Genomic DNA, 27,448 nt, shown 5'->3' with positions numbered 1-27,448 from the left:
GGGGGCGTTTATTTGACGAAATACGGTATACTAAATTATATCTATAGCAGATGAAAAAGTATAATGTTCATCAAAAATCATAGCATTGTTTTACCCCTTTAGAGCCCAAAATTTAACTTTTTATCTTTTTGCTCATAACTCAAAATAAGGATAAATCATAGACACTATCATACTATTTTATGAATCTGTGAGTTATGCATGATTATGTGTATTGCACTGATCCATAGGCAACTGTTGTAATGCTGTTTTGTTTACCAGAATGTAAATACAAATTTGAACATATTTTGAACAGACTTTTTGAGCCTCTCCTCCCCCTAATGAAAGGACTTTCATTTATAGGATGTCATCAAACTTTTGATTTGTTCCCTTATTACTTGCTTCCCTGTCTATTGAATTTAGGTTAGCAGATAAGGGTCACACAGTTGTGGGTGTTGAATTATCAGGAAAAGGCATCAAACAATTCTTTCAGGAGCAAAATGTTGAGTACGATGTCAGTCCGGTGGAAAATTTACCTGATGCAGAACTTTATAAGGTAGGCTATTCATTTTGTGAAACTGTTGTTTATTATAGAAACTTGTGTTAATGTCATGACATAATTGAATTGCCTGAATAGAATTTTCCATTTCATTTGTAGTATATTAGTCGTACTGTAAACACTGAACAGGGAGAAGATACACACAAAAAATATATCCCCAGATAGAGCAAATAAAGAACGTACAATTCAGAAAAAAACCTCTATGGGAAAAGAGAACACACTTTTTTAAAGTTGCCTTTACAGTAAGCCAACAAATTAAGGTACCAGTTGCGTTTACCCCTGTATATCCTAAATAAAGACAATTGTGTCAAAATTAAAACAAGCAGCCGATGCATGTACTCCTTAGCTCTTATTTAAGACCTTATTTGTTGAAATTGGTTGAGAATTAAAGAAACAGTAGTCCAAAATCTGATGAAGATACAAAATAAAAAGTTGCACATTTGTGTTCTAATCAATGAAAGCACGACGCTAGTTTTTCGTGCTAATCAATGAAAGCACAGCACTAGTTATCTTGTTCACGAACGCTTTGTGTACAAATCAATAGGGCATGCAATGTGGCAAACTGCAACTTTTAAATTTGCATCTTCCTTGGGCTTTTGGATCGTTGTGTCTTTATTTCTTAAACAATGTCAACGAATGAGGTCTTAAATTCGAGCTAAAAGATGCATCTATTGGCTGCTGGTTCCAATTATTACATATCTGTCTTTGTTTAGGATATACAGGGGGTGAACGTAACTGGCACCTTAATTTTTTTGGCTTACTGTATATAGAGAAGGGAAATTTTCTAATTTTGAACTAAATTTGCTAAATTCTGATACCATCTGTATTTTATTCAAACTCTCTAGGTACCGTATCATTTTAAATTTTGTAAAATTTGCATAATAAAAGGAATCTTTGTCAAATAGTTCTGTTTAGCTACAAACACATTTTTATTTTAAAACATGCAAGTTCTGATATTTCAAAAGAACAACTTGTCATACCTTATCATTCATTCCTTACAGAGCAAAGATGGCAAAATCCTGATCTACAAAGCAGATCTTTTTGCTGTATCAAGGTATGTCAGCTATTGTGCATTACAGTGCATGAACATGATGGTAAACTAATGGGCATAGCTAGGGGAAAGGGAGGGACATGTCACAGGTGCTGTGTTGGAGGGAGCACCAAATCGCCTGATCACCACCCCTCCAATTGTGCAAAGTCCAAAATTTTACAGGCTACATGCACATTTCAATAGAGATTTATATGAGAGACTGCTTAAGGCCAAAATTCCTTGATTGGTACATAAATTTTTAAATGGGGCTGCAGGACTCCACACTGAAACTCCTGCTGCGCACTTCACATCTTGCCCTACGGGCTTCAAAATCACCTCACAGTGAGTTGAGAGTCCTTTTTGGCCTCACCCAGAGCCCCCCCCCCAAAAAAAATTACATCTGGCCATGACTACAGTGTACTCAGATCAGTATGGATGCTAATAATAAGCATCATACACAGTGACAGCAACTCATCATTTTTCATCATATGAGCAAATAATTACCTTTTTTTTTTTGCAGAGATGTTTTAGGCACATTTGGTGGTATGTGGGACAGAGGCTCTTTGGTTGCTATAGATAAGGAAGATAGAGAAAGGTATGAAATTGGTATATTTATGCAACAAATTAATTTTCTGTCCCTGCTGAGAATATAGTTCGAACTTAAAACTTCTCTTAAAACATTTTCAATGTGATGTATGTCTGGGCAGCCTATTTGTTCAATTATTCCCAACATACATGCACACATGTTCCAATGATATTTCAACTTACTTCAATTATTGTAAGAAATTTATATGTGAAATCCATTTTTTCACTTAAGACTCAAAATTAATAATCTTGCATTCTTTATCAAGTTCAGAATTGCTTTTTCTCTTTTGGGTACTCATGTTTGGTTTGGGTAGTGATGTGCCACTGAGAATTTGAAAGTGGACCCATCTAAATACCAATATTTTTGACCCATCACTATACCAAACGTTTTTGCCAAATCTAATGCAAATTGCCAAACTTTTCGGCAAATTTAGACAATTTTGGCTACAGTTAAGCAAAATTGGGCTACTTTTTTTTCTGGAACAAGTTGGTAACATTTTGAAAATATATGACCCATTTTGTTACAAAATTGACCTCAAACAAGGGGTCATTGATATACCAAATAGGTGAAATTGAGACCCATGTTAATCCTTGTATGGTCATTGTATAAATGGCCCCCCCCCCCACCAAGCTTTTTGTTTTAATGTAATATGTAATTTTGTTTGTGACATAACTATGTGTTTTGTTTTTGTGACAGATATGTTGATTTGATGGCGTCTTTGATGGCTCCTGATTGCAACTACCTCCTATCAACATTTGACTATGACATGGCTGTTATGAAAGGTAACCATGGTAACAAGAATATAAATAAATAAATGTTGGTTGTTTTAACGTGCGCTTCGCCTAAGCATTAGCACACTTCAACAATTATTCCGCTGCCATTAGGATACATCAGAATCATTTCCGCTTCACTAAATAAAACATAAGAATAAGAATAAAACATAATAAGGCCCTATTTTCATGAATTGACAAGGGCAGGAGCCAGGAGGTTTTTTTCTTTTTGGAATGCAAAATGGGCATTGCTAGCTGGAGCTTTGAAATCAAAATCCGCCATCTTGCTACCATGCGCAAAAAATGCATTTTTGTTTCTCTCTCTTTTCGAACAACACGCCAGAAGGCAAATAAAGCATGTATTTGGCAGGTGTACGCAACACACACTTTGCAGGTAGAAACTCATTTTGAGATGACTGTTTGATCGTCGAATATTTGAAAAATGAAAAAGAAAAATCAAAAGGACCAATTCCAGAGTCCTTAAAATGGTGCTGGTGGGGACAATAATCAACCAAAAGATTTTAACAGAAGCCGATTCTAATGGTCCCTATAATTTTTATTTGGGGTACAAATGTAGCACCTTGAGCACTGCTTGTGTACTTTTGATTTCAGAAAATTACAGAATAAATTTTTGTCCTGCCAGTTTTCTCACGGGTGGCATATTGTTGAAATGGGATGCAAGTATAGTTATCATGACTTAACTCGGATTGTAAATCAACTTGTCAGGCATTGTCAATGTTTTGAGAAAAGCATCTGGAGTTTTGTTTCAATATGTATAAGTGTACATACTAGTTTCAATGGCAAGCATAATTAAAGCCATATTATAACATTACTGTAAAAATAGATTAGTATTAATTTTATTTTCCATAAAATGTTAGCTTTTACTGTCAGATATGTCCCCTTTTAATTTTGAGCTGAACAAGTGAGGTAAAGCATAGAAAATTGGAATTTACTACTAGCGCCCATGCATGTTACTCCCCATGTTGTAATACTGGCACGATCCTCTGGGTGTGTGTGTATGTGTATCCCGCACGCTGTGTACGTACAGTGCATACTTGTTTGACTAATATTTCTATCGTAATAATAGAACGCCGGTTCCAGCGTTTTATTCAAAATCTCGGATTTTGACAAAACTACAGCACCTAAAGTCTTGATTTTTGCAGAGTATCTTTATTGACATTGTACATTACAATCTTGTAAAAACCAGAATTTAAAAACAATTTTGAGGGCGTTCTCCTCAGCAAATGTTATAATATGGCTTTAATGCATGAGATAGGTGTACCGTATATCCATATCAAAAGGAAGCACTTGTTAATAGGTTGCTACATGTGTCTCTGTTTACATAGTAGCTATAGGAATAAACCCCAGACTCAAGTGAAGGTCACTTCAAATCATCCCCAAGGCACATGGTTTAGGAATGTTCTATGTATTTCTAAACCATATGACTTGGGGATGATTTGAAGTGACCTCCACTTGAAATGAGTCTGTCATCTTACATCACTTTTATTCATTAAAAAGGAAACAAAAATATACAAGTCTAGATCAGTGCCCCATGTTGATGGTGGAACGCAAGACATATAGGTATAAACACACACAAATATAAAACATGTTATAAAACATTGTATAAAAAGGCATAATATAAAAAGACAATCAGAAGAGTAAAGAGAGCAGCCTAAAAACAGACCAGACACCCAGATTAACAATATAAAAATATTAAATTTCTAAAAACGGTGGACAAATCCAGGAAGGCTCTTGTTTTGAATGAAAAATACTGAAAGATGAAACAATTGCCAGTTTTGAAAGATTATCCCTGAATATTTTGAAGGAAGTCGGGTTATTGCACAGTTTCAAGATTTCTTAATTTAAACGATGAATATTGTCTGGTGTAATATATCCTCTTGAACCTACTTCTAAACAAATAAGACTAACTTCGTAACCAGAGTCTTCAATGGCAGCGACCAGGGGGGCATATTTATTGCACTTTCGAACATGAGCTTTAGCAACGTTGAATTCAAAAGGGACAGTAAGCTCAATGATGACTAATTTTTTATGTTTTTCCAAAAAGACAAATGTCAGGAACCAGGTTTGTAGTTGAACATTCAAAAGGAATTGTTGTGGGGGTGGAATGTTAGTTGCTCTGGTTACCAAGTCGGACAAAATTTGGGGAGGACTAACATCATTAATAAAGCCCAATTTAATGGTTTTGACAATATAATTGAGAATGTTGTTGTGTCTCCATGTGAACCGACCTTGTTCAAGGGAAGTTTTGCAATGGTTAAGCACGTGGTGGAGGGTCTCACGGTTCCCGCAAGTTCTGCATTTATCAGATGCTGCTTTGCCCCATCGTTTAAGATTGGTCTTATTATTCATTGTGTCACCAAGGGCATTGACCAAAAATTTCAGGACACCGTGGGGAAGATTGTAAATAATGCTCTTCCAATGGTGACATGTTGTTTCTAGAGCTAGAAGATCGCAAAATCGCCCCATTGAACAAGGAGAGTTTTAACATGCGAGTGCCACATTTTTTGAACATTATCTTTCAAATAAGTTTTAGCATTTTTTTGAATAGTTTTGAGAGGAGTGTCAACAGATTTATTTACAATTTTAAAAACCGATTCACTTTCATGAGTTATAGATTTTTTCCTAGTCCAGGATTGTTCCCTATTGAGACGAGTGTCAAGAAAGTGGTTGACAAGGGGACCTCCTTTAACTCTAGAAGAGATGTGCGCTGTTAAATGAGCTTCACGGTACAAATCCGAGATAGATTTGATGTCTAAACCTTTTGGCATGTGAACGAAAGCCATGGTGCCAGGGTGGGGAATAAAAAAAAATGTCTTTAAATACCTGTTGGCAAGGGCATCCAGCTTTTCAAGATGGGTTGCGCACATGTCGTTCACAGTAAGATGATACCTTATTGATGGAAGCAAATATTGCACATAAATGCGAATTTTATATTCAGCACAAATGGGGGAGTTTTTGATGTTGTCTAGGCCCGATGTCAACATCTGTCTGACATACTCGTAAATATCAGATTCTTTGTTATTAAAAGTGATAAGATACCCTAAAAATTTATGGGATTCAGTTTTGACTGAAGGTATAGCAGTCTCACCCAACTGATAAAGCAAATCGGATGACGAGCCACGGACAAGTGACAAAGAACGACATTTGGCAGGTTTGAGTTTAAGACCCATCGTGGCAGTAAGCGAGTTGATTTTAGATATCAAACGCTGATGAGTGCGCTTATTGCCAGTGATGAGGCAGAAATCATCTGCAAAAGGAGTGGTAATAACTTTAGTGCCGTCGATATCATATCCGTAGCTCATCTCAGATTCAAGAAATTGAATTATGGGATCAAAACACATAATGAAAATGATTGGTGAGAGTGGGTCGCGCTGGAAGATGCCCCGTTTGAACTGAAAATTAACGGAAGACCATTGCTTGGTTGTAATCTTACCAGATATGTTGGCATACAAATTGAGGATATACTTTTTGACTTCATTAGGAACATTGCATCTATTGAAAGAATACTCGATAAGATCATGTGGAACGGAACCAAATGCATCTTCCAGGTCGAACCAAGTAAAATGAACAGTATGATTTTTACTCTTAGCATGGCGAATTATTTCATGCACTACTTGGTTGTGCTCAATACAGCCATTTTTGCCTTTTAAGAATGCTTTTTGGAGCTGAGGATTTACAATTTTATTGTCCACGATGAAATTTTCAAGTCTATTGGAAATGATTTGGTGGTATAATTTTCCAATACATGAGGAAAGAGCGATCATCCTAAAATTTGATGGAATGTCTGTTTCACCCTTTTTGTGAAGAAGAACAACTTTGCTTTCAGTCCAGCTAGAAGGCGGTGTACCATTGGCAGAAATCTTGTTGAAAAGAGTCACCATAAAGTGATGAGTGCACGGAAGCTTTTTTAACAAACCATAGGTGATACTGTCTGGGCCGGGAGCCGAGTTGGAACTTTTTCTTTGAAGAGTAGATTTAATGTCTTTTGGTTTAATATAAGACATATTAAACTCAGTCATATTCTCAGGAGGAGTACGAAGGTTGGGAATCTAGGACAAATTGTCAAGATTGAATTCTACTGGTGTTGAGTACTTTCCCTGATAAAACTCGTCGGCAACCGTTTTATTGAACGTAGGGTATTCTTGGTTTTGATATAATGAACCATTAACTAGTTTCTTGCCAAAGTTCCAAAAATCAGACCGAAAGAGTTTCTCTTCATGTTTTGTACATCTTGCCGCTTTCATTTTTCTTATTTTCCTTTTTCAAATAGTCGTATGCACGCAGTGCCTCGAAAAATTCTTGCTTTGCTTCGGCGGTGGCATTTTTACTTAAAAGCTTGTTTTCTCAGTTTATTCTTTGTTTTGCGAATATCGCTTTAAGTTTTCGGATCATGGTGAAAAATGTCTTGTTCTCGCCATTTGATTTAATAAATTCAGGATTTGATCTGAAGAAGTCGAAAAGAATTACACCAAAACAGTCACCTGCATCTTCGGGTGATAATTCACCTGCAGCCAGTTCATGATGAAGGGATTTTAGGTTTTCATTCAGAACAGTATTGTCGAGCTCCACGCATGGGTTGGTAACTGTGGAACTATGAATCGCAAACAGGTTGCAATACTACAAGCTACTTGCACGATTGGTAGCGGCATGTCCTTGGAATCGCACCCGTGACTGCCCAATAAACCAAGTATGGCGATGACCGCAATATAACGCGCACTAGAAATCATGATAACCGAACATTTGAGATGATTTAACAAAGTTTTTTGTATCAAAAATACCTTTCAATAATAGTCAAAAGAAGTACAACAAGTAGACAAACACGATAAAGTAGTGTAGAAGCTGCTGGTGCTTCGTGGAACCAGAAGGTAGTGCAAATTTGCAAAGGCGAATACAAGCCCTTATTCCTAACTATTATATAAAAAGAGACGCATATAGCAGCTGACAAGTGCATCCTTTTGATATGGATGTACACATATTAGTTTTTATTCCTTTTTCTTTCTGAGACTAAGGAGATTTCCATTGTGTTTTCATGTCATAGATAACATATGAAATAGAAAAGTAAACACTTCTTTCAATCCATTTATGCAACAAATGGTTTTTTCTTGATTTTGTGTTTCAATTATTGTTTAATGTAGGACTTTTTTAATTTACTTGCTATTTTTTTTCTTTATTGTAGGACCTCCTCACTGCATTCCCGATTCTGAAGTACGGAGATTATATGGTAGGTTTTACATATCAATGTGGGATTCAAACAAGTGAAATGTATTATCTATATGTTATTTGTTACAGAAGTTAAATAATGAGTTTGACAATGATTGTCATCTAAGCCTGTGTCATTGACTAAATGTTACCTACATGGATACATTTTTTCGGAAATGAGATTTATAATTATTATGCCCTCAGGGCCAAGAAATATATATTAATATACAATAATAATCCAAGAAAGGTTGAAACCATGGACATGGTAAAGTGCTCAACCAAGAAGGGAGCTTAATACATGATAAAACTTAGATGACCCTGCTACATTAGTTTTACAGAACTGTTTCATAAGGGCCGTAGCCCTCACTCCTCATAAACTTTGTGCACAAAGTTTCTGAGGAGTGAGGGCTACGGCCCTTACGAAACAGTTTTTTAAAACTAAGGTAGCAGGGTCATCTAAGTTTTATCATGTATATTAATATACATACAATTCACCTTTTCGGTAAATCCCATAAGTCTTTGCATGTCATCATTTGACGTCACACCAATTTCCACATCGCTAGTGAACATTGTTACTGCAAAAATAAATTTACAATTACTGTGAACGTGAAGTGTGCAGTAACTATGTGCGCATCGGCATGGCAATATCAGGGATCGATCCACACGGAAAGGTTTATGGGATTTACCAAAGAGGTAAATTCATTGCATCTTATTGTGTGCATGGCCCCAAGTCAATCAATGTGTTTCTACCGAGCAAAGGGTTAGCTTGTAATGGTGGGTGTTGCGAGATGGTGTGTGGTAATATGTGGTAACAGTCCTAGTACAGTAGAAACAGACCGGGTGAAGGGTGATGCAGGGTAACATCCCCATCAACCACCATTTGAGGTAGTTTTGAGTGGGTGTATGATGACGTTCACAGTAGAAACAGTTCCGGTGATGCTTTAGTGGGTGGGTCACTTTCAAGTTAAAAAACTGTGATTAACTACATTACAGCACACATGTAAATCATCTGCTTGCAGGTCATGAAAAAGTTGTCCATACTTCCGGTCTCCCCACTGATGCACGGGGAGTGAATGGTTACCTGCCTTTTGCAGAGCAGTAGAAACCACCTAGTTGACAATGACAATACAGCAATATTAATATGTTTATATTGCTTGATTTTTTGAATTGATAGGGAGGTCTGAAAAAGTTATAGAATTGCATCGGAACGACAGAGAAGCATTTTTCAAACCAAAAACTTTATACTCGATTTTCCAGAATTTTTTTTATGGAATTAGAAGTGAAGAATAATCTGTGGATACATGTAGTAGAAAAGGATGTAGCAAAATATGAATTTATTGGGGCACAATGTGATCTGATCAGGCCAAATTCAGCAGTGTGAAAATTGGAGTTTACATTTCACTCCTACTTCAAATTCAACTTTTGTAACTTTGGCCTTAGTGGATCAGAATTACTCTGGATGTTCATTATATATTTGGTGTACATGTATGAGATACCAGTCTTCCCCATACCATATACTCCTGGTTAGCTTATATACTCAATGCAGAATAAGTGCTTTGCATGCATTCCTGATATATCATAGCCTTATATTTATTGCTTTGCTTTATCTTGCTACTCACATTGCCATATTACACATTTGCTTATCAAATATATGCTACATAGTTTGTGCACATATGCTTATGGCATGAATTATCCTTCCAAGGGCTAGTTGTTTTTGCCATCAGCCCATATGTTACATGTAGGGCTCCTCTTAGTTCAGTGGCTGACTACCCAGCTAGCCAAAATACGCTTTTTATAACGTTAAAAACCGTTTACACTTTGGTTTTGAAAACGCTTTCAATATTACGCTTTAAAAATGAAAAAGTGTGGAGTTTTGAATACGCTTTATTAATGTTTTCATGTAACGTTTTCAAAACGTCATTATAACATTAAAAAACATATCAGTTTGGTTATGAATGCGTTTCAATATTACGCTTTAAAAACGTAAAATGTATGCGTTTTGCAAGCGCTTTTAGTACCGCTTTTAAAACGCCATTATAACGTTAAAAATGGGAGGGTTTGTGTTACCTTTTGGGCCTTTGGGGAACAACAATGTAACGAACATGGAAGTTTGTTTAAATACATTTTTGTTAAGTATCGAAAAACAGTTTAACAATAATTCTTTACCGTACTTCTGCAGCAAACGATGCGACGTTATGGTTACATCCGTACATGATCCGTATAATGTTTTGTGATTGGAGTCCAGGCGCAAACTCTGTAGTAAAACATGAAGCCGTGTGTGGTTATACATCAGCCATGGCCGATAAATTTACACTGACCATTAATAGCTAACGTATAACCCCAACAGCTCCATGTTCCTATAGGCCATTGTTAAGTTTCTTCTTACTGGCTGCAGGCTGCAACATCAAACATGTACATGTCTACCCCGGGTGTCTACCTGTTTGGATTAAAAAGTCTAAAATATACTTTAACTTGCCCGAAAATGTCACTCTTTTGGAAAATATTACAGCATCCGATTGCAACAGCAGCTCTGACTCTGAGTCATGAGAGTGTAATGCAGGCAGAAACAAAACAAAAAACCTGCAACGATATATATTCCAAAAGAACATTTGGTCCCTGAACTAGGTCAAAGATGTGTATAGGCCTATATACAGACATTTAAGTCATTTCTCCATAATAATCCTGCAGCAGAGCGACGAGTTGATTGGAAATATAAATATACATGTAATAATATAACTAACTGCCAGACTAGACTGTCCAGTGCGATATGTACATGTTTGTAAACCGCTATACCTGTTGTTATACTTGAGTTCAAACCCGGAGTTCAAATACCACTTTCAAATTGCAGACCCTTTCAGGGTCAAGTTCGTATAGTCTCATTCCCAGTAGGCCTACGCAAATTGCCTGCATACGTGCTGAGACAAAGGTATATTCGTCTCAGATACGTGTTATCACTTTGCAGCCAAAGCAGAGCTATGAGGTTGCAAAGTCATTTGAAACGCTTGCAAAAACAATAAATTTACGATCTTTCATAATTACAAACGGCAAGACAACGGTTTAGAAGTTCATTGATCTTTATTTTTGCAGGTCAGTACAATGAATGTAGAAGGCCCATGTTTTCCTATCAGAAAAGTCTGTTCAAGATATATTTCATCGAAATATTTGCACAACATTTAATAGATACTTTTTGAGGAATAAATTTCAATTCTATATTTTGACAATTGACTTAATGATGATGTTGATCAGACTGATGTTGATGATGATGGTGTTGATGAATATAATGATGATGATAATGGTGATGATGATGATGATGATAATGATGATGATGATGATGATGATGATGATGATGATGAATACGATAACATACGATTAATTTAATAATGACATTATGACAAAATAAATAATGCCTAAGTTAAGAAAATAATTGGTTGTAATAAAACGTTATATTAACGGTTGTTTTGTGAGCATTTTGCACACGTTATCATTTCGATAACAATACATTTTGGTTCAAACAATCAGCAATCAAGAAACCAACTGTTACGCCGATAGCGTTTTAAAACGCTTTTACAAAAACGAAACCAAACTAAAACCAATTTGAAACGTTTTTAAAACGTTTTGTGTTTGCTGGGTTGTCCCAAAGTACTGCATTCTTTAACACTCTTCACGCAGGTGTCGACTGCAGACAACATGTTTCAAATTTTTTTTTAATTTCAGAAATGTAATTTTCATGGCCATAATTGGAATCACCATGAAAATGCATTAAAATGAGTACAAACAAGCCTAGTATTGGTTCAGTAGTTTTTAAGATAGTTCTTGATATTTTGAGAAAATATTTCAAAACTTAAACTTTTTCCGTTGAAGCGCATGGCCAGCACGCAGAGCATTAAGTTACAAACATATATTTCTATGAGAAATTTTTTTAATGGTCCTACTTGACTCATTCCATGGGACCAATTCAGAATATGACTTCATGTAGTAGATTGTGAATTTGCTACCTTGTCTCTGTACCTCTCCCTTGGCTTGCAAGTTAGAAGCTTTGCTTGCTTTGTGTTCCTCATCACGAAAAGAATATGAAGCAACCACTCTTAGAAACTGCAGATTAGCTAGGTAAATGCATGGCTATTATATCTTCCTCCTTGTCAACTATATTGTTGGCTTTTTGGATATGCTAATTGAATTTGCAGACGTGGTACTGAATATAAGGACTATACTATGATCAGCTTTAATAGGCGAGTATTATTCGGTTACTGCATGAGTCAATAAAGTCCCACAGAATGACTCAATAAAATCCCAACTTACGCCCACATATATTCACAAAAGTGCGAGTCAGTTACGCAAAGTGCAGTACGTGTAGTATGCGCTTAGCTGTGTGTACGCCATTCTGTATCGATCCACTATATTATGAGACCCGCCTATTACGAGCTGATCATAGTACAAATCTATCTATTTTACCAGCTAACAGTTTCCATGTGGATTTCATGGAAAAGGATGAAGATCCAGCAGAAAAGGCTATGTTGAAACAAGACAGATTTGATGAATTGATCTACATACTCACCATCAAGTAAGGGGCCGTCCATAATTTTCGCTATTTTCACTTACGCATAAAGCGCACGTAAGAGGGAGGGAGGAGTAAAAATCCTGGGCATGTGTACGTAAGAAAAATGGCGATTTGTTTGAGCAATAAAATAAAAATAGTGAAAAATTATGGTATTTTCCTAAGTATTCATAACTTAAAACCAATTAACCTAAAATTATTCAATTCGTTTTAACAATTTCTATAACAATTAACATGCCATGCAAACAATGATTTTCTCTTTAATTTTTAGCCTGATATGCACAGTGGTCCTATTTTACATTGTGCTTAATTTAGTTCATACTAAAATACATTTTAAAAGTATTTTCTATCTACTCTACGATTAATGACAGCTAAGGCCCAAGAGTGGATTGTCAGTGTTGCGACAAAAGACATGAAACCCATTGCAATAAGGGTACTTAGTGGAAAAGAGAGTATTGTGATGTTCAGCAAATTTTGGGGTGCATTAGTCATTTAGTTTAGATCCGGGCTGCATTTTAAACTATATTTTCATTTATTTGTGGCTCTCGTTTTCATGAAAATATGGTTTAAAAAGGTTTTTTCAGCATTTCTCAACTTAATATCTGTAAAAATATTAAGGGCTCATATTGAAATTCCCTTACACAGGAAGGTGTGCGCCATCCTGCAGCTTTCCTGTGCTAGCCTTCTTTGTTAAAATCCTGGGCAGGGTGTATCACTGATGCATAAAATCCATCCGCTTTATGACCGAAGCTTTCCTGAGGCGCCGCTTAGCGAGGGGAATCCTGCCTTCTTTCTGTGTGAAAGCGTGGTAGGGTATTTCAATGAGCCCTAATCCAGAACCACTGAGCTGTCCTCCTGGAAGACTTACCCTAACCCTAAACCTAATCAAACCATTAACCAAAACTCTAACCCCAACCCCAACCCAACATCCCGAATTTTGCTATTAGTAGTACGTAGGTCTATTTTATTTGTACGTAACTCGAGGGAGGGAGGGGGTAAAAAGTTACGTACGCTTTGTATGTAAGTGGAAATGGCGAAAACAGTCAGGGTCAGAGGACAGCGCAATCTGTCTGCTGCCAATCCGTAATAGGTCTATCAGTCACCTTTTTGTACCGTTCGCAGAGCGTGACTTCTGCACAACAACAGCCTAATATGGGCATAATGGCTCCGCCCAATGAACCATATACGGCGCTGTCAATCATCCTTTTCGTAGCTACGTCACATTATAGCTCATTCGTATCATTACATAATCACAATCACCTTTGTCGAACAGACTATTAGGTAGGTACCGAGCTCACGCTGTCCTCACTTTAGCGATCGAAGTAGCGCCTCTCTTAATTTAGTACTCTCAGATTGCGTCACCTGAGTTAACAGCTGGTTTTCGAGTAATCTCAACTAGTCATGCAGTTATGTCCACTGGTCATAAAAAATGTGCATTTGGTTTATTGGTGGTTGTGTGTGGAAATTAACAAGCTCATTATTATGTGTCCTGTTTAACATGCATTATGTGCTGTTGCCAATAATATGTGGTGCAAGGTACCTATATATACGATGCTAAAACCGTGAATTATAGTACCAAGTCATTTCAAGTACAGTCCCTCATAGTAAATAAAGGTAGCAGGGACCCTAGTATACTACCAGAAATTAAAAAGTGGCTGTATTATATGCCTATTTATAAAATTTAATTGTCTATGATATCATAGCTATTGCAATGCACAAACCTTCATGATCATGCTTTGATTACTGTTAATTCCAAAATAACATCCCACAGATTTAACAGCTCATTCCATAATTATCTTATACACTTGCTGCTTGAACTTGTAAATCATCCTCTTTAGGGGAATTCCTAAGTTAAAAACACTGGTGTGCAACATACACAACTAACCAAGTTAACTGTGCTTTAATTTTGGTTTACTAAACTGCCTACCAAGTTTACTGTGTTTAAACTCTGGTTTACTACACAGCTAACCAAGTTAACTGTGCTTTAATTTTGGTTTACTAAACTGCTTACCAAGTTAACTGTGTTTAAACTCTGGTTTACTACACAGCTAACCAAGTTCAAATGGATCATCTGGAAACACATGACTATCTAACAGAGAAATGGAAACTGAAAGGACATAAATGGATGTCAGTATCTATCTTTATGGTCACGGCAAAACTATAATGGTACATGTATAACCAAGTTAACTGTGCTTTAATTTTGGTTTACTAAACTGCTTACCAAGTTAACTGTGTTTTAACTCTGGTTTACTATACAGCTAACCAAGTTCAAATGGATCATCTGGAAACACATGACTATCTAACAGAGAAATGGAAACTGAAAGGACATAAATGGATGTCAGAATCTATCTTTATGGTCACAGCAAAACTATAATGGTACATGTATAACCATTTGACCTGCTAGTATATTTATATAATTTCCTGCCAAAAATGTCTGTAACTCTGTTCACTCATATCCAACCAGACTTCAGCTTTTGAATCTTGTTGCTCATCACACAAATTCCAATGCTGCTGAGGGTACATATAGAACAAGGTCTGCAATTACTTGGAATAACCATTTAAATGTAGGCCTATGGTAAATGACTAATTGAATACCTGAGTGGAAGAAGGGCCCAACTCCATCAAAACTGTTTTTGAGATATTAAGAAAAAACTTAATATTTGGAAAAGTTTTATAGGCAGAACGTTTTTATCTTCAGGGGACCTTTAATACACGAACATACAATAGTACATACATTCGAAATTATATATGATGTTTCCATGGCAACGGTACAGGTCTTAATACTGAGCTGGAGTTGGGCCCTTCTTCCACTAATATACCACAAGTACCAGTTCTGTGTTATAAATAGCTACAGAAATTAGATAATTACCATTAATTGCACAAATAGAACTCATGTAATAGGTTGGCAAGAAAATTTATTGCAGTGAAAAGCAGATTTCATGGATGAACAAAATTCCGCTTTACACTATATTTGTGGAAGAAGGGCCCAACTCCATGGAGTTGGGCCTTTCTTCCATGAAAACCATGATTAAGTGTACGTGGAAGACTATTTGGAGAGTGGATTTTGGCTCATCCTTCACACACAAGGAAGATCAGTCTGCTGGCAATAAAATGCTGGGTCTAACTCATTTTTGTGAAAAATTGGAGTTGGGCCCTTCTTCCACTCAGGTATTCAATTATTTGTGTGTTTTTCATACTTTCAGAGTATTAGCTCTATCTTTTCTGTATTATGTATTTAAATTGTACGGCAAACTTACTTGCCAGACTGGCTGGTAGCAATAAGTTTATCGGGCCTCCTTTTAGGCTGTTAACTCTTCTTGGTTACATACCTGACTAACTGGTGGCAATAAGACTCCAGTATACCAGGCCTCCTTTTAGGCTGTTAACTCTCATTAGTTACATACCTGACTAACTGGTGGCAATAAGACCCCAGTATATCAGGCCTCCTTTTAGGCTGTTAACTCTTATTGATTACATACCTGACTGACTGGTGGCAATAAGACTCCAGTATATCGGGCCTCCTTTTAGGCTGTTAACTCTTATAGGAAGTTAGAAAGAAGAGGCGTCAGAGAAGTAGAAGAAAACGAAGAGAACAAATTGAGTCCATCCTAGAAAGTGGTAAAGGACCAAAGCAGATCTACAAAATGAACAGTAAGAAAACTAGAATCAGCCAGATGAAAGACAAAAATGGTATTCCTACATCTAGTAGAGAAGAAATACTCAACATCTGTGCAGAGTTTTACCAAGACCTATATAGCTCTCATTCTAACCAAAGTAAACCAAACTTCTCGTCTCCAGATCAAACAGACATACCAAATGTAACTGTTAAAGAAGTAGAGACAGCAGTAAAACAAATGAAAGACAACAAAGCACCTGGCACTGATGACATATCCAGTGACGTGTATAAGATAGGAGGTGCAGAAATCATCACTCAATTAACAAGACTATACAACCAAATATTGACAGAAAAGAAGATACCAGCAGCCTGGAAGGAAGCTAAGATTATTCTTCTACATAAGAAAGGCGATACAGAGGATATCAAAAACTACCGACGAATTAGTTTGCTATCACATGCATATAAAATTTTCACACGAATCATTCAGAATAGAATCAAGAGAATCTTGGATGAAAACCAACCTAGAGAACAGGCAGGCTTCAGAGAGGGCTTTTCAACAACTGATCATCTGCATGCTTTGAACCAACTGATTGAGAAAGCAAATGAGTATCAGCTGAAGCTTAGTATTGGCTATATAGATTACGAGAAAGCTTTTGATTCGGTGGAACATAACATAGTGACTTATTTGCAGCCTTAAGAAGGATTGGAGTCAACGAAGGGTATGTTAGGATTCTGGAAGACATTTACACAAACGCCACAGCTACAATCCACATAGATAAGGATGTCTCCAAGCCTATCCACATAAAGAGGGGAGTACGGCAAGGGGACACAATCTCTCCAAAAATATTCACAGCTGCCATGGAACAAATTTTCAAACTAGATTTAGACGAAAGAGGTATCAACATCGATGGAGAATGGTTAACTGACCTGAGGTTTGCAGATGATGTAGCCCTTACATCACCATCAGTCAAAGACTTGGAAGTTCAGCTAAATAGTTTGAATACTGAGAGCAGGAAAATTGGACTAAAAATACACAAAGGGAAAACAAAATACATGACCAACTTTGACACTACAGAGTCCATTGCAATTGACAATGAACCGATTGAGAAAGTAGATAGTTACAAGTATCTGGGCAAGACAGTCAAAATGGAGGACAACACAAGAGAGGAAGTCTTATACTGAGAATCAAGGCTGGCTGGTGTTGTTTTGACAGGTACAAAGACATCCTTTGTGATAAAAAGCTACCAATGACATTGAGGAGGCGTATGTATGATCAATGTGTGTTACCCACCATGACCTACGGCGCTGAAACCTGGTCGACAACTAAAGATCTGGAGCAAAAACTCACCACGACACAACGAGCCATGGAAAGACGTATGCTGAACATAACTATACGTGACAAAATCAGAAACAGTGACATAAGAAATAAAACTGGAGTCAAAGACATCATGGAAAGGATCGGTGAAGCAAAATGGAGATGGGCAGGACATGTGGCAAGAAAAAACGACAACAGATGGACAAAAAGAGTCACCGAGTGGCAACCAAGAACAGGAAAGCGGAGAAGAGGAAGGCAAAGACGAAGATGGCGAGATGACTTAACAGCATATAGAGGCACCACATGGGCAAGGGATGCGCAAGACAGACAGAAATGGAAGATTCTTGAAGAGGGCTTCATACTACAGAGGATGAAACAGCCTAGGTGAGGTGAGACCTGACTAACTGGTGGCAATAAGATTCCAGTATATCAGCCTCCTTTTTGGCTGTAAACTCTTATTAGTTACATACCTGACTAACTGGTGGCAATAAGACCCCAGTATATCAGGCCTCCTTTTAGGCTGTTAACTCTTATTGGTTACATACCTGACTAACTGGTGGCAATAAGACTCCAGTATATCAGGCCTCCTTTTAGGCTGTTAACTCTTATTGGTTACATACCTGACTAACTGGTGGCAATAAGACTCCAGTATATCAGGCCTCCTTTTAGGCTGTTAACTCTCATTGGTTACATACCTGACTAACTGGTGGCAATAAGACTCAATCAAGTATATCAGGCCTCATTTTAGGCTGTTAACTCTTATTAGTTACATACCTGACTAACTGGTGGCAATAAGACTCCAGTATATCAGGCCTCCTTTTAGGCTGTTAACTCTTATTGGTTACATACTTTACTAACTGGTGGCAATAAGACTCCAGTATATCAGGCCTCCTTTTAGGCTGTTAACTCTTATTGGTTACATACCTTACTAACTGGTGGCAATAACAGGCCTCATATTAGGCTGTTAACTCTTATTAGTTACATACCTGACTAACTGGTGGCAATAAGACTCCAGTATATCAGGCCTCCTTTAAGGCTGTTAACTCTCATTGGTTACATACCTGACTAACTGGTGGCAATAAGACCCCAGTATATCAGGCCTCCTTTAAGGCTGTCAACTCTCATTGGTTACATACCTGACTAACTGGTGGCAATAAGACAACAACGGGACTGATCGATTTTAAGCCCTAGGTAGTTCCTTATAAAATGTAGGATTTAATTTGATTAAAATTTGTAATATACTTCTATTTGAATTGAAGTGTTTAAGAATGAGAATAAAGGTATTGTTTTTAGCCGCTGTCGTGCATCTATCGTCTCATATAACACAGGCGACATCATTATTTTTGGCGTAAAACAACTCGGCTTCGCCTCGTTGTTTTACATAAAATAATGATGTCGCCAGTGTTATATGAGACGATAGATGCACTCCAGGGGCTAAAACCAATACCTTTATTCTCTAAATATTGAATGGCTTTGAGTGTGATACAAGAATATTTTTCTATCGAGTGCAATATATTCTTGTATCACACGAAAATAAGCCATTCAATATTATTATTATTATTTATATCAGGCTTTTGCTATGCGGTAAAATGAATTTAAGCTTACCTAGCCTACCTTACCTTCTTGTTTTCTGCTCTTTACTCTCCAAAGACAATTTCGGAATAATTATATATAGGTTTATTTGTAGGCCTAGATGTGGATTATATTTCCTAAGGTTATCATCATCCAGAATTGTCGCTAATTAAGTTTGTAATTTTACTTGTTTATACAGTATGAAATCTCCTGTGAGCCGTTACTGTGTCTGTAGGCCTATTGTTGTGCTGTTGTATCATGACGCGTGTTGGTGCTGTCACCATGGTAACGCGTACGCGATACACATACAATATTTAAAAAAATATTGTATTGCATCCGGGTATTTTGCAAATATTGTACAATATACAGTTTTATTGTATCGCTCAAAAGCCTGATATAAATAATAATCACTGATATCCAATAATTTTTCTTCACAGCTGACCATGTGAATATTGAGATTTTAGACACCCGTGATTGTATGACAGACAGATGGAGGGACAGAGGACACAAATGGATGACTCAAAGTACATCTCTCATCACACACAAATAATGTCAACAACTTGTCAGCATTCTTCAGTAGATATTGATGTATTCTCTTTAATTAATGCCCCAAGAACATTGCATTTTCCAAACAGGTCTTTTTTATGATAAAAGTTTGCATTAAAAACATTGCATGAACATGTTCAGTAATTGCTAGTACTGTCTGGCAGTGCTCCACAAACAATACAGATTTCTACAAATATTGTAAACACTGTTGATTATAATGGCCGTTGTCACATATATTTGACAGCATTTACAGAACAGGTTGGTATAAAAAATAATGGGGGCATTTATTAGGAGGGGGCTTTAATTAGAGAAGCATGTCAACAATTTATACACTGAAGAACAAAGGCAGGTATATGTCTGTGACATGGTGTTCAAATCAATTTGGAAATAAACCAAAAGATTGTCAAGTCCCATCTGTAAATGTTTCTAGATCAATACAATGCTAATATCCCCCTCATCTGTAACAAAACTGGAAGTGGGTCAAAGTAGCTTCTCTGTTTTAAAGAGGAAGCCCTGTCAGAGCAGTTCTTCTGGGGTGAACCAAACCTGCCTGATTATCAAATTAAGCAGTGACAAGGTTATCTCTGAATTTGACATGTGCTAATTGATGTGTTAATGTTATTGCATCAATTGGTACCCGTCAAATTCAGATATAACTTTGTCACTGATTAATTTGATAACCAGGCAGGTTTGCTTCACCCCAGAAGAACTGCTCTGACGGGGCTTCCTCTTTAAGAGGAAACTTCCATCTGTAATGAAACTGATCTCTATGTCTGCATCAATCTTTTGGGTTGTTTCCTTACAGAGCTCTTACAGGGTGGAGTTTCACAACTTTTAAGTACTTAAAAGTATTTGTGTGGCCTATAAAACATTTGATTTTTAAAATTATGTAGAATCCATCCTTTTTTAATGGTGTGCTTAGATATTATTTATATACATAATTGGCCTCTAAGACACTGTGAGAGAGAATATGTAATCATGACTAATGAGAATACCTGAGTACCAGCCGTGAACTCAGTTAGTGCAGTGGTATAAGATCTGGACTGGTAATATGTGATGTGTCGTGTCAAAAGGAGACACTTTTGGGCAGGATCGTAAATGGAGAAATAGCCAAAAATCTGCCGGTGGGTGATTTTTTCACAATTTGGGTTTGATGAGAATTTGTGATGTTATTAATGTTAAAAATATTGTCTGATAGTTTCAGACCGGAATATAACTGGCATCTTGTATTTTTTGAAACATTTTTAAAGTTAATTCCTACTCTCAACATTGTCAATAATATTTTTAAAGGCCGATATCTCAATTTCCAATTTTATAATACCATAACTTCCGAACTCAATATCTTTGCTTACGAATGTCCGATTTCATTGGGAAAACGGCATTGTGGAGCAAATCATCTCTATATTTAAGATATGTAAAAACCTCAAAATTGATAACCTGCCCCAAAGTGTCTCCTTTTGACATGACACGTCACATGTTGTTAAAGGGGTTCAATTCCTGCTGCATCCTGCTTTTTTTTTGCTCTCTCAATTTAGTTTTGTAAAATAAAATATTTGCATGGTAACATTATCATAATTTACTAGGGGACCGTTCACAAACACTTGTAAGGGGGGGCCTGATGCAAAAAAAATTGATCGCGGACATTTTTCGTGGCCCCCCCCCCCCTTTACAGACCACGAATATTTCATGGTCCCCCCTTTTTGACATGAAAATTATGGGTCAACCCCATAGAAAAGCATATAAACTCAATTTTTCCAGGAAAATTTGTGGTCATTTTTTCAGGGCCCCCTTAGGAGGGTCAACAATTTCCAGGCCCCCCTTTTTGCATCAGGCCCCCCTAACAAGTGTTTGTGAACGGTCCCTAGAATAGTTAGAACCTCATTTGTACAATTAATATTTTAATGATACACTAAATACCACCAGTGTTAATCAAGTATGCCAAAGAGATGTTCTGTAATTATTGAATTCTCAATACTTACGTAGCAAAACTTCATTTCAATCATGTATATTTTGATAATTTCTGTGAGATTGAATATATATTTCTATACCATGTTGAAAATGTTGAGCCTTGAGGCAATATACGGGTTCAATGAAACGGTATAATATTTTTAAGTGTTTTTAAAGTCTGTATATATTTACTATTTGCAGCTAAGAAATAGTGATTGGCTGGTTCAGTCCCAGTAATTATTTTATTTAACACTATATTATGTACATACAAAATGTATATATGTGACACAATCTGGTCCACAGGGGCCAAAGGAGGCATTTTTGAAAATTGAGTTACTGCAATTATTACTTTACACATACAATAGGCTATCATTTACTGAAAACACCAAAGTTATGAAGTTTTTTGATGTCTATTTTCTGATGTATTTTATTGTTTTTTACTGCATATTTTTACCTTTATCTCAGTTTCAAATTGACTGCCTTTGGCCCCCATGGACCAGATCGTGTCACATATGTTGTTGTGATTTCTGCATACGGCCAAATACAAGTTTACTATAACCCGTACCTACCTCACCTGTTAGGTATCTTAAGTGATTTGCTGAGTAGTGACAGTGACAAACAAGTATTTGCACTGTAAATATATTGGCAACATTGCCCTCAATAATCACAATAATGGGATGCGGACACGGATGGATTATAGTCTGCTATTCGTCTGTATGTGGTTATCACAATAATAGATATTAGCTTCCGTCATCTAAAGCCACGATTTCTCCGTGATACGGAAAATGGAAAAATTCACGGAATTCGGGGTTTGCTCACGGAAATTTGAAAATGCCACAAAATAGTGAAAAACTGTGTAAAATGTCTAAATTTTGTGTTGATTTGCAAAGAAAAGTGATAATTTAGCAGTAATCAACCATTAAACAATCCATTCTAGCATTTATTCTAGGCCTATGATGCAAGATTCTGGCCGATACAGCTATCGGAAGTACACATAAGACAATTGATGATGCTTAATTTTAATGGGGATGTTGAGGGGAGACTACATTAAAAAGGTACATATAATTATGTAAGACAAATTACACTTTTAAAAACATGCTTGTATTCACTTTTCAGTGCTTTATATGTAAAACGGAAAATCACGGAATCATCCAATTTGTAACGCGGAATTTAAATTTTGTAACATGGAAAAATCGTGGCTTTACCTTTATCCATTGGTTTGTGATGACAATTCTTCATCTTTGTGGTAAGATGTATCCCTTGATGGCCAAGTATTATAACATCCATGGAGCAAGTGTGGTGCAGAATACACAATAGAATGGTTAATTGTTTATTATCTGAAGTGTATTTATGCAGCTGAGATTTGTTTAATGAAATGTTTCCATTGTATGCCCTTTTGAAATATATGACCCATTAGTCCACATGGAAACACAGTAGTTGTTGGAAACCAACATTTAAAGGCAATGAAAAATTGTGTATAAAAAATATTAACGAATATGTACGAGATATCAATTTAGAGCACAAAAGCAATTTTTCAACTTTGTAAGAAATTTAAATGTACATTTCCAAAGGCAACTACCATGTTTAAATGTGATGGGTAACAGGGTTACATGCAGCTGATTTGTTACTTGAATCATAGATCTATGCTTGAATTGAGACTGGTTTGGATAAGGATCTATGATTCCAACTTATGCTTATTATATAAAAGTCAAAATATCAGTTTTCTAGGCAAAACAATATTGTAATTCACACAAATAAAAATAAGAAGGAACTGTAAACATGTTGCAACCATGGCTTGATTTTGAGAACAAGCAAAATGAAGACAAAGGTATAGTAAAATAATATACCAGAGAAAGTCACAGAAAGAAATATAGTGGAAAGCAGGGGCGTAGCCAGCTTTTTTGGTCAGGGGTGGCAAAATAAAATTTCGAGGGCACAGACGAAAAATAAATTGCATCATACATACCGGTACATAACTGTTTTTGTTTTTAGAGAGACTGTACATGACATGTCTTGGAGCTTCCAAAAGGCTTTATTGAGACGATGTGTCACAGTAAGCCTGCATAATCTGTGTATTTAACACTATTTTCGGCCATGATTGGGATAAAAGGGGCTTTATTGTGACAATGTGCTCGCGCAGCCCGCAAATATTTTGTATTTTACACTATTTTGGCACATGATCTGGTTGAATTTTGGTGGAAAAGGGGCTCCTTGTCCTTTTTCTTTTCCTTTGCCCTCCAGATTTTCTCTTCATTTTTTGCCAGAGGGGCACTCTTTTCATTCATTTTATGTCAGGGGTGGCACTCTGCCCCCCTTGCCCCCCTGCTGGCTACGCTACTAGTGGAAAGTTTAAAAAAGGCAAACATGTCTAACTGATGTTACAAGGAGATGTACTCACTGCCCGTCCTCAAGGGGAAAAACCCCAATATTACATCATAATAAAAAAAAAAAAGAAGATAACAAGCATAATATGACATTACTCTGAGGACTCATAGTTATAGTAGGAATTCCAATTGAATGAACGCAGCTTTCAACAGCTGTACTCTATGCAACCGCGATCGTATATCGTGTATTTCAAACTACAACGCGAACGCACAACCTTGGATACAATGCTAACCAATCACGAAAAGCGCTGGCATGGTTGGATTTGCTTCCACGCTACTAACGCACAGTCGCACATGCTGGCGGACATCGCGAGTGTACACAAAAAACGCCACGCTATTGAAAGCTGCGCTTCATTCAATTGGAATTCCTACTATAGTTGTATAGATATTTGACAATTTCCGCATCCATTATTATACACATACAGCACCTAGCAGCTATTGCACATGGGGTTTTCTTTCACTAACCCTTTGATGTTTATAATGAAAGTCATATCTCGTAAAAAAATTGTAAGTGTATTATATATTTTACAGGAACATTTTTACTATTACTATTATGTATGCTTTTTTGTATGTATCATCATTACTGTTGAAGAAACAATGTCTAAAATGTCCCACTTTGAGTGGTCCTTCCTGCCCCCAACAACTGTGTCCTTTTCTTTACAAAGTTCTCAAATTTTATACTAATTGATGTACTATGTACACTTAATCCAGAGAATTTATAGTTTGATCAGTTCGTAATCGGCGGGAATTGTTAGGCTTTTACCACTACGCCGTAAAGTAGACCCATGTTAAGAGTGATATTATGTACGGTAGTTGACCTGTCTGGTTTATATTGTGCATGTTAAATAAAGTATAGACAAAGTATAGGACTTACATTTTTAATTTGTGATACTTCTGGCGAGATGTTAAAAGACAATTTTCGAAATAAAATATATTGATATTAATCCGCGGTGTTATAAGGCCCACCGATTACGAGCTGATCAAACTATAAGGGAAATAAAAGATGAAATAAAAAATTAAGAATTGAATAATTTGAGTCATTTTTAGTAATGTGTGTTATCTAATAACATAAAGGCCCTGCATGCTTTTATTGATTGACTTCAATTCCTTCAAATAAAGGATTTGAACTAGTGTCCGTGACCGTATTACAGTAGATTCAATAAACCGCAGTAGGGATCAACGTCCTACGGTGCACATTTTATATTTTCTGTGGAATAAACTGCTGTGTATGTTTCAGATATTGGTATACTTCTATTGAGCCACATACAGGGCATCTATAATACTATAGAGACTGCAAAATAGTTAAGGAACCACTTATTTTCACCACTGTATATCCTAAACAAAGACAGATACGTCAAAATTAGAACCAGCAGCTATGACCAAACAAAGCAATGGTTTTGTCTCATGTCCCATGGGAGTATGAAATCTAATGCGGTATGCGTTTTTTTTGTGTTTTTTTTAATTGAACAACACCAATTTTGGGTATTTTATAATATCAAAATATATCTAAATACAATTCTGTATAATGGCTATGTTTGGCTGGAATATAGGCTACATCTAGCATTACAATACGGAGTTCAGGTGCGAACATAAACAAAATTGAAATTGAACATTGATTTTACTGCCGATTTTCGGCCAAATTTGGTTAAAATGTAAAAGAAATACAAAGTAAAATTCAACAAATGCGCAGCATGCATAAATCAAATGTTCATAGGGAACATGAGGCAAACCCTTTTTTTTTGCCTAACAGTTGATCTTTTAGCTTGCATTAAAGACCTCATTTGCTGAAATGGGTGAAGAAATAATGACACAATCACAAATTCAAAAGCTGCAATTTGCTCCATTGCATGTTTTATTGAATTGTATACAAAGCGTTCTCGATCAAGAGAACTAGTGACTGTTTTCCATTGATTAAAACATTAAATAGTAACTTTTGATTTTGTTGCTTCCTTGGTTTTAGATCGATGTTGCTTTCATTCTCAATATACGCACATCTACAGTAGATGTAAGCAATGCACTATTTCACCAATACATAGATCTATAGTAGATGTAGTGATGCTCTACTTCATCAATACACAGATCTTCTGTAGAGGTAAGCAATGCACTACTTTATCAATACACATATCTACTGTAGAGGTAAGCAATGTCCTACTTCATCAATACACAGATCTACAGTAGATGTAAGCAATGCACTACCATACTTCATAGGCAAATTTAATGAATAACATGAGCAGAAATATTTTTTGGCTAAAATCAGTCCTGATTACTAGATTATTTATTTATTTCCCATAATTCACAACAAGTAATCATTCTGCATTATAAAAAGCCCCATATATCATGTAAAAAATTTAGCTACAATTTAAATGTCACTTAAATATGACAAAAGTGTGGTGCCTAAAAGTTGACAACCTTGTACAACATTTTGCAACTTTGTGCAAAGTTTGGACATTTTCTCATGATGCATGGGATATAATAGCTGACTGGTTTATGTACTTTGTTTGCTGCCTTGTTTTTGCTGAAGTTGTTAAAAATATAATTTGTTATGTAATATGAACCCATTTTACCCAAAAAATGTACATGCACTTGCAACATTTTTTCTTGACCGCAGCTAAGGGATGGGCTTAATGTCAAAATGGCCACTATTTTTGGCCTATGTTTGTGACTTTGTAGCTAAAATCAACCGAATTACAGCAGTTACAGTCTACAAATGCTCTACAAAGAACCAAGAAGCAACTGGTGACAATGAATATGCATCTTCCAGTTTGGAGTATTTGCACATTTGAATTTCAAGATGACTATATGGCTGCCAGAAGTAGAAATATGATTAAAATACAGCATCAATATGTACAAAACAGTTTTTGTCATGCAAGATTCGCCAAAATGTACCTCGAAAATAGGCTTCTGAAATTTAATGAGTATTGAATTTGGTTCTAATAAATGTCAATATTATTTCTTTGATTGGTTTGTAGCATAATACAAACAAGGAGAAAGCAATCACTCGGTGTGATTTTGGGGGCACACATTTAAAACAAACACTGCAAACAGGTTTTTAAACTCGTGAACATGGAGCGTATAATTAAATAGGCCCTATGCAAATAATTCCAAACTGGCAGAAATATGTTTCTTGTCACCAAATGCACACATCATGCTCAGTGGCGGCGGCAGGATTTTTTTTTTTCGGGGGGATTGAGGGGGCAAAGTGAATTTCAGGGGGGGCAAAATCACCGCAAAAAGTGGACATTTGTGTAATTTTGGGTTTTACAGGGGGGCAAGAGTTCTGACTGGGGGCATTTGCCCCACCCCCGCCAGCCCCGGTTGGTGCTGCCACTGATCATGCTGCTTCTTGGTTCTGTGTAGATCATGTGTAGCATG

The 27,448-nt window shown here is 36.5% G+C and overlaps 1 protein-coding gene across 6 annotated transcripts in view; it reads left to right on the top strand.

Moving 5' to 3' along the window:
• LOC140166140 (probable thiopurine S-methyltransferase) overlaps window positions 1-23,714 on the top strand; it is a 30,718-nt gene extending 7,004 nt beyond the window's left edge. For 3 of the 6 annotated variants that reach the window (XM_072189526.1, XM_072189525.1, XM_072189527.1), the window contains exons 4-10: window positions 400-532; window positions 1,537-1,589; window positions 2,086-2,160; window positions 2,848-2,933; window positions 8,119-8,163; window positions 14,745-14,862; window positions 19,637-23,714. In XM_072189526.1, coding sequence (XP_072045627.1) covers window positions 400-532; window positions 1,537-1,589; window positions 2,086-2,160; window positions 2,848-2,933; window positions 8,119-8,163; window positions 14,745-14,860 — 508 coding nt within the window. In that variant the 3' untranslated portion in view covers window positions 14,861-14,862; window positions 19,637-23,714. Of the gene's footprint in view, window positions 1-399; window positions 533-1,536; window positions 1,590-2,085; window positions 2,161-2,847; window positions 2,934-8,118; window positions 8,164-12,596; window positions 12,703-14,744; window positions 14,863-19,636 lie in introns of those variants that run through there. The other 3 variants (XM_072189529.1, XM_072189530.1, XM_072189528.1) reach the window with 3 other exon arrangements.
• Window positions 23,715-27,448: the final 3,734 nt, after the last annotated feature.

Source organism: Amphiura filiformis, chromosome 12 (assembly GCF_039555335.1).
Source record: "Amphiura filiformis chromosome 12, Afil_fr2py, whole genome shotgun sequence".
Classification (NCBI taxonomy): Eukaryota; Metazoa; Echinodermata; class Ophiuroidea; order Amphilepidida; family Amphiuridae; genus Amphiura; species Amphiura filiformis.
The sequence above is the reverse complement of the archived record's forward strand: the minus strand, read 5'-3'. Positions and strand labels throughout refer to the sequence as shown.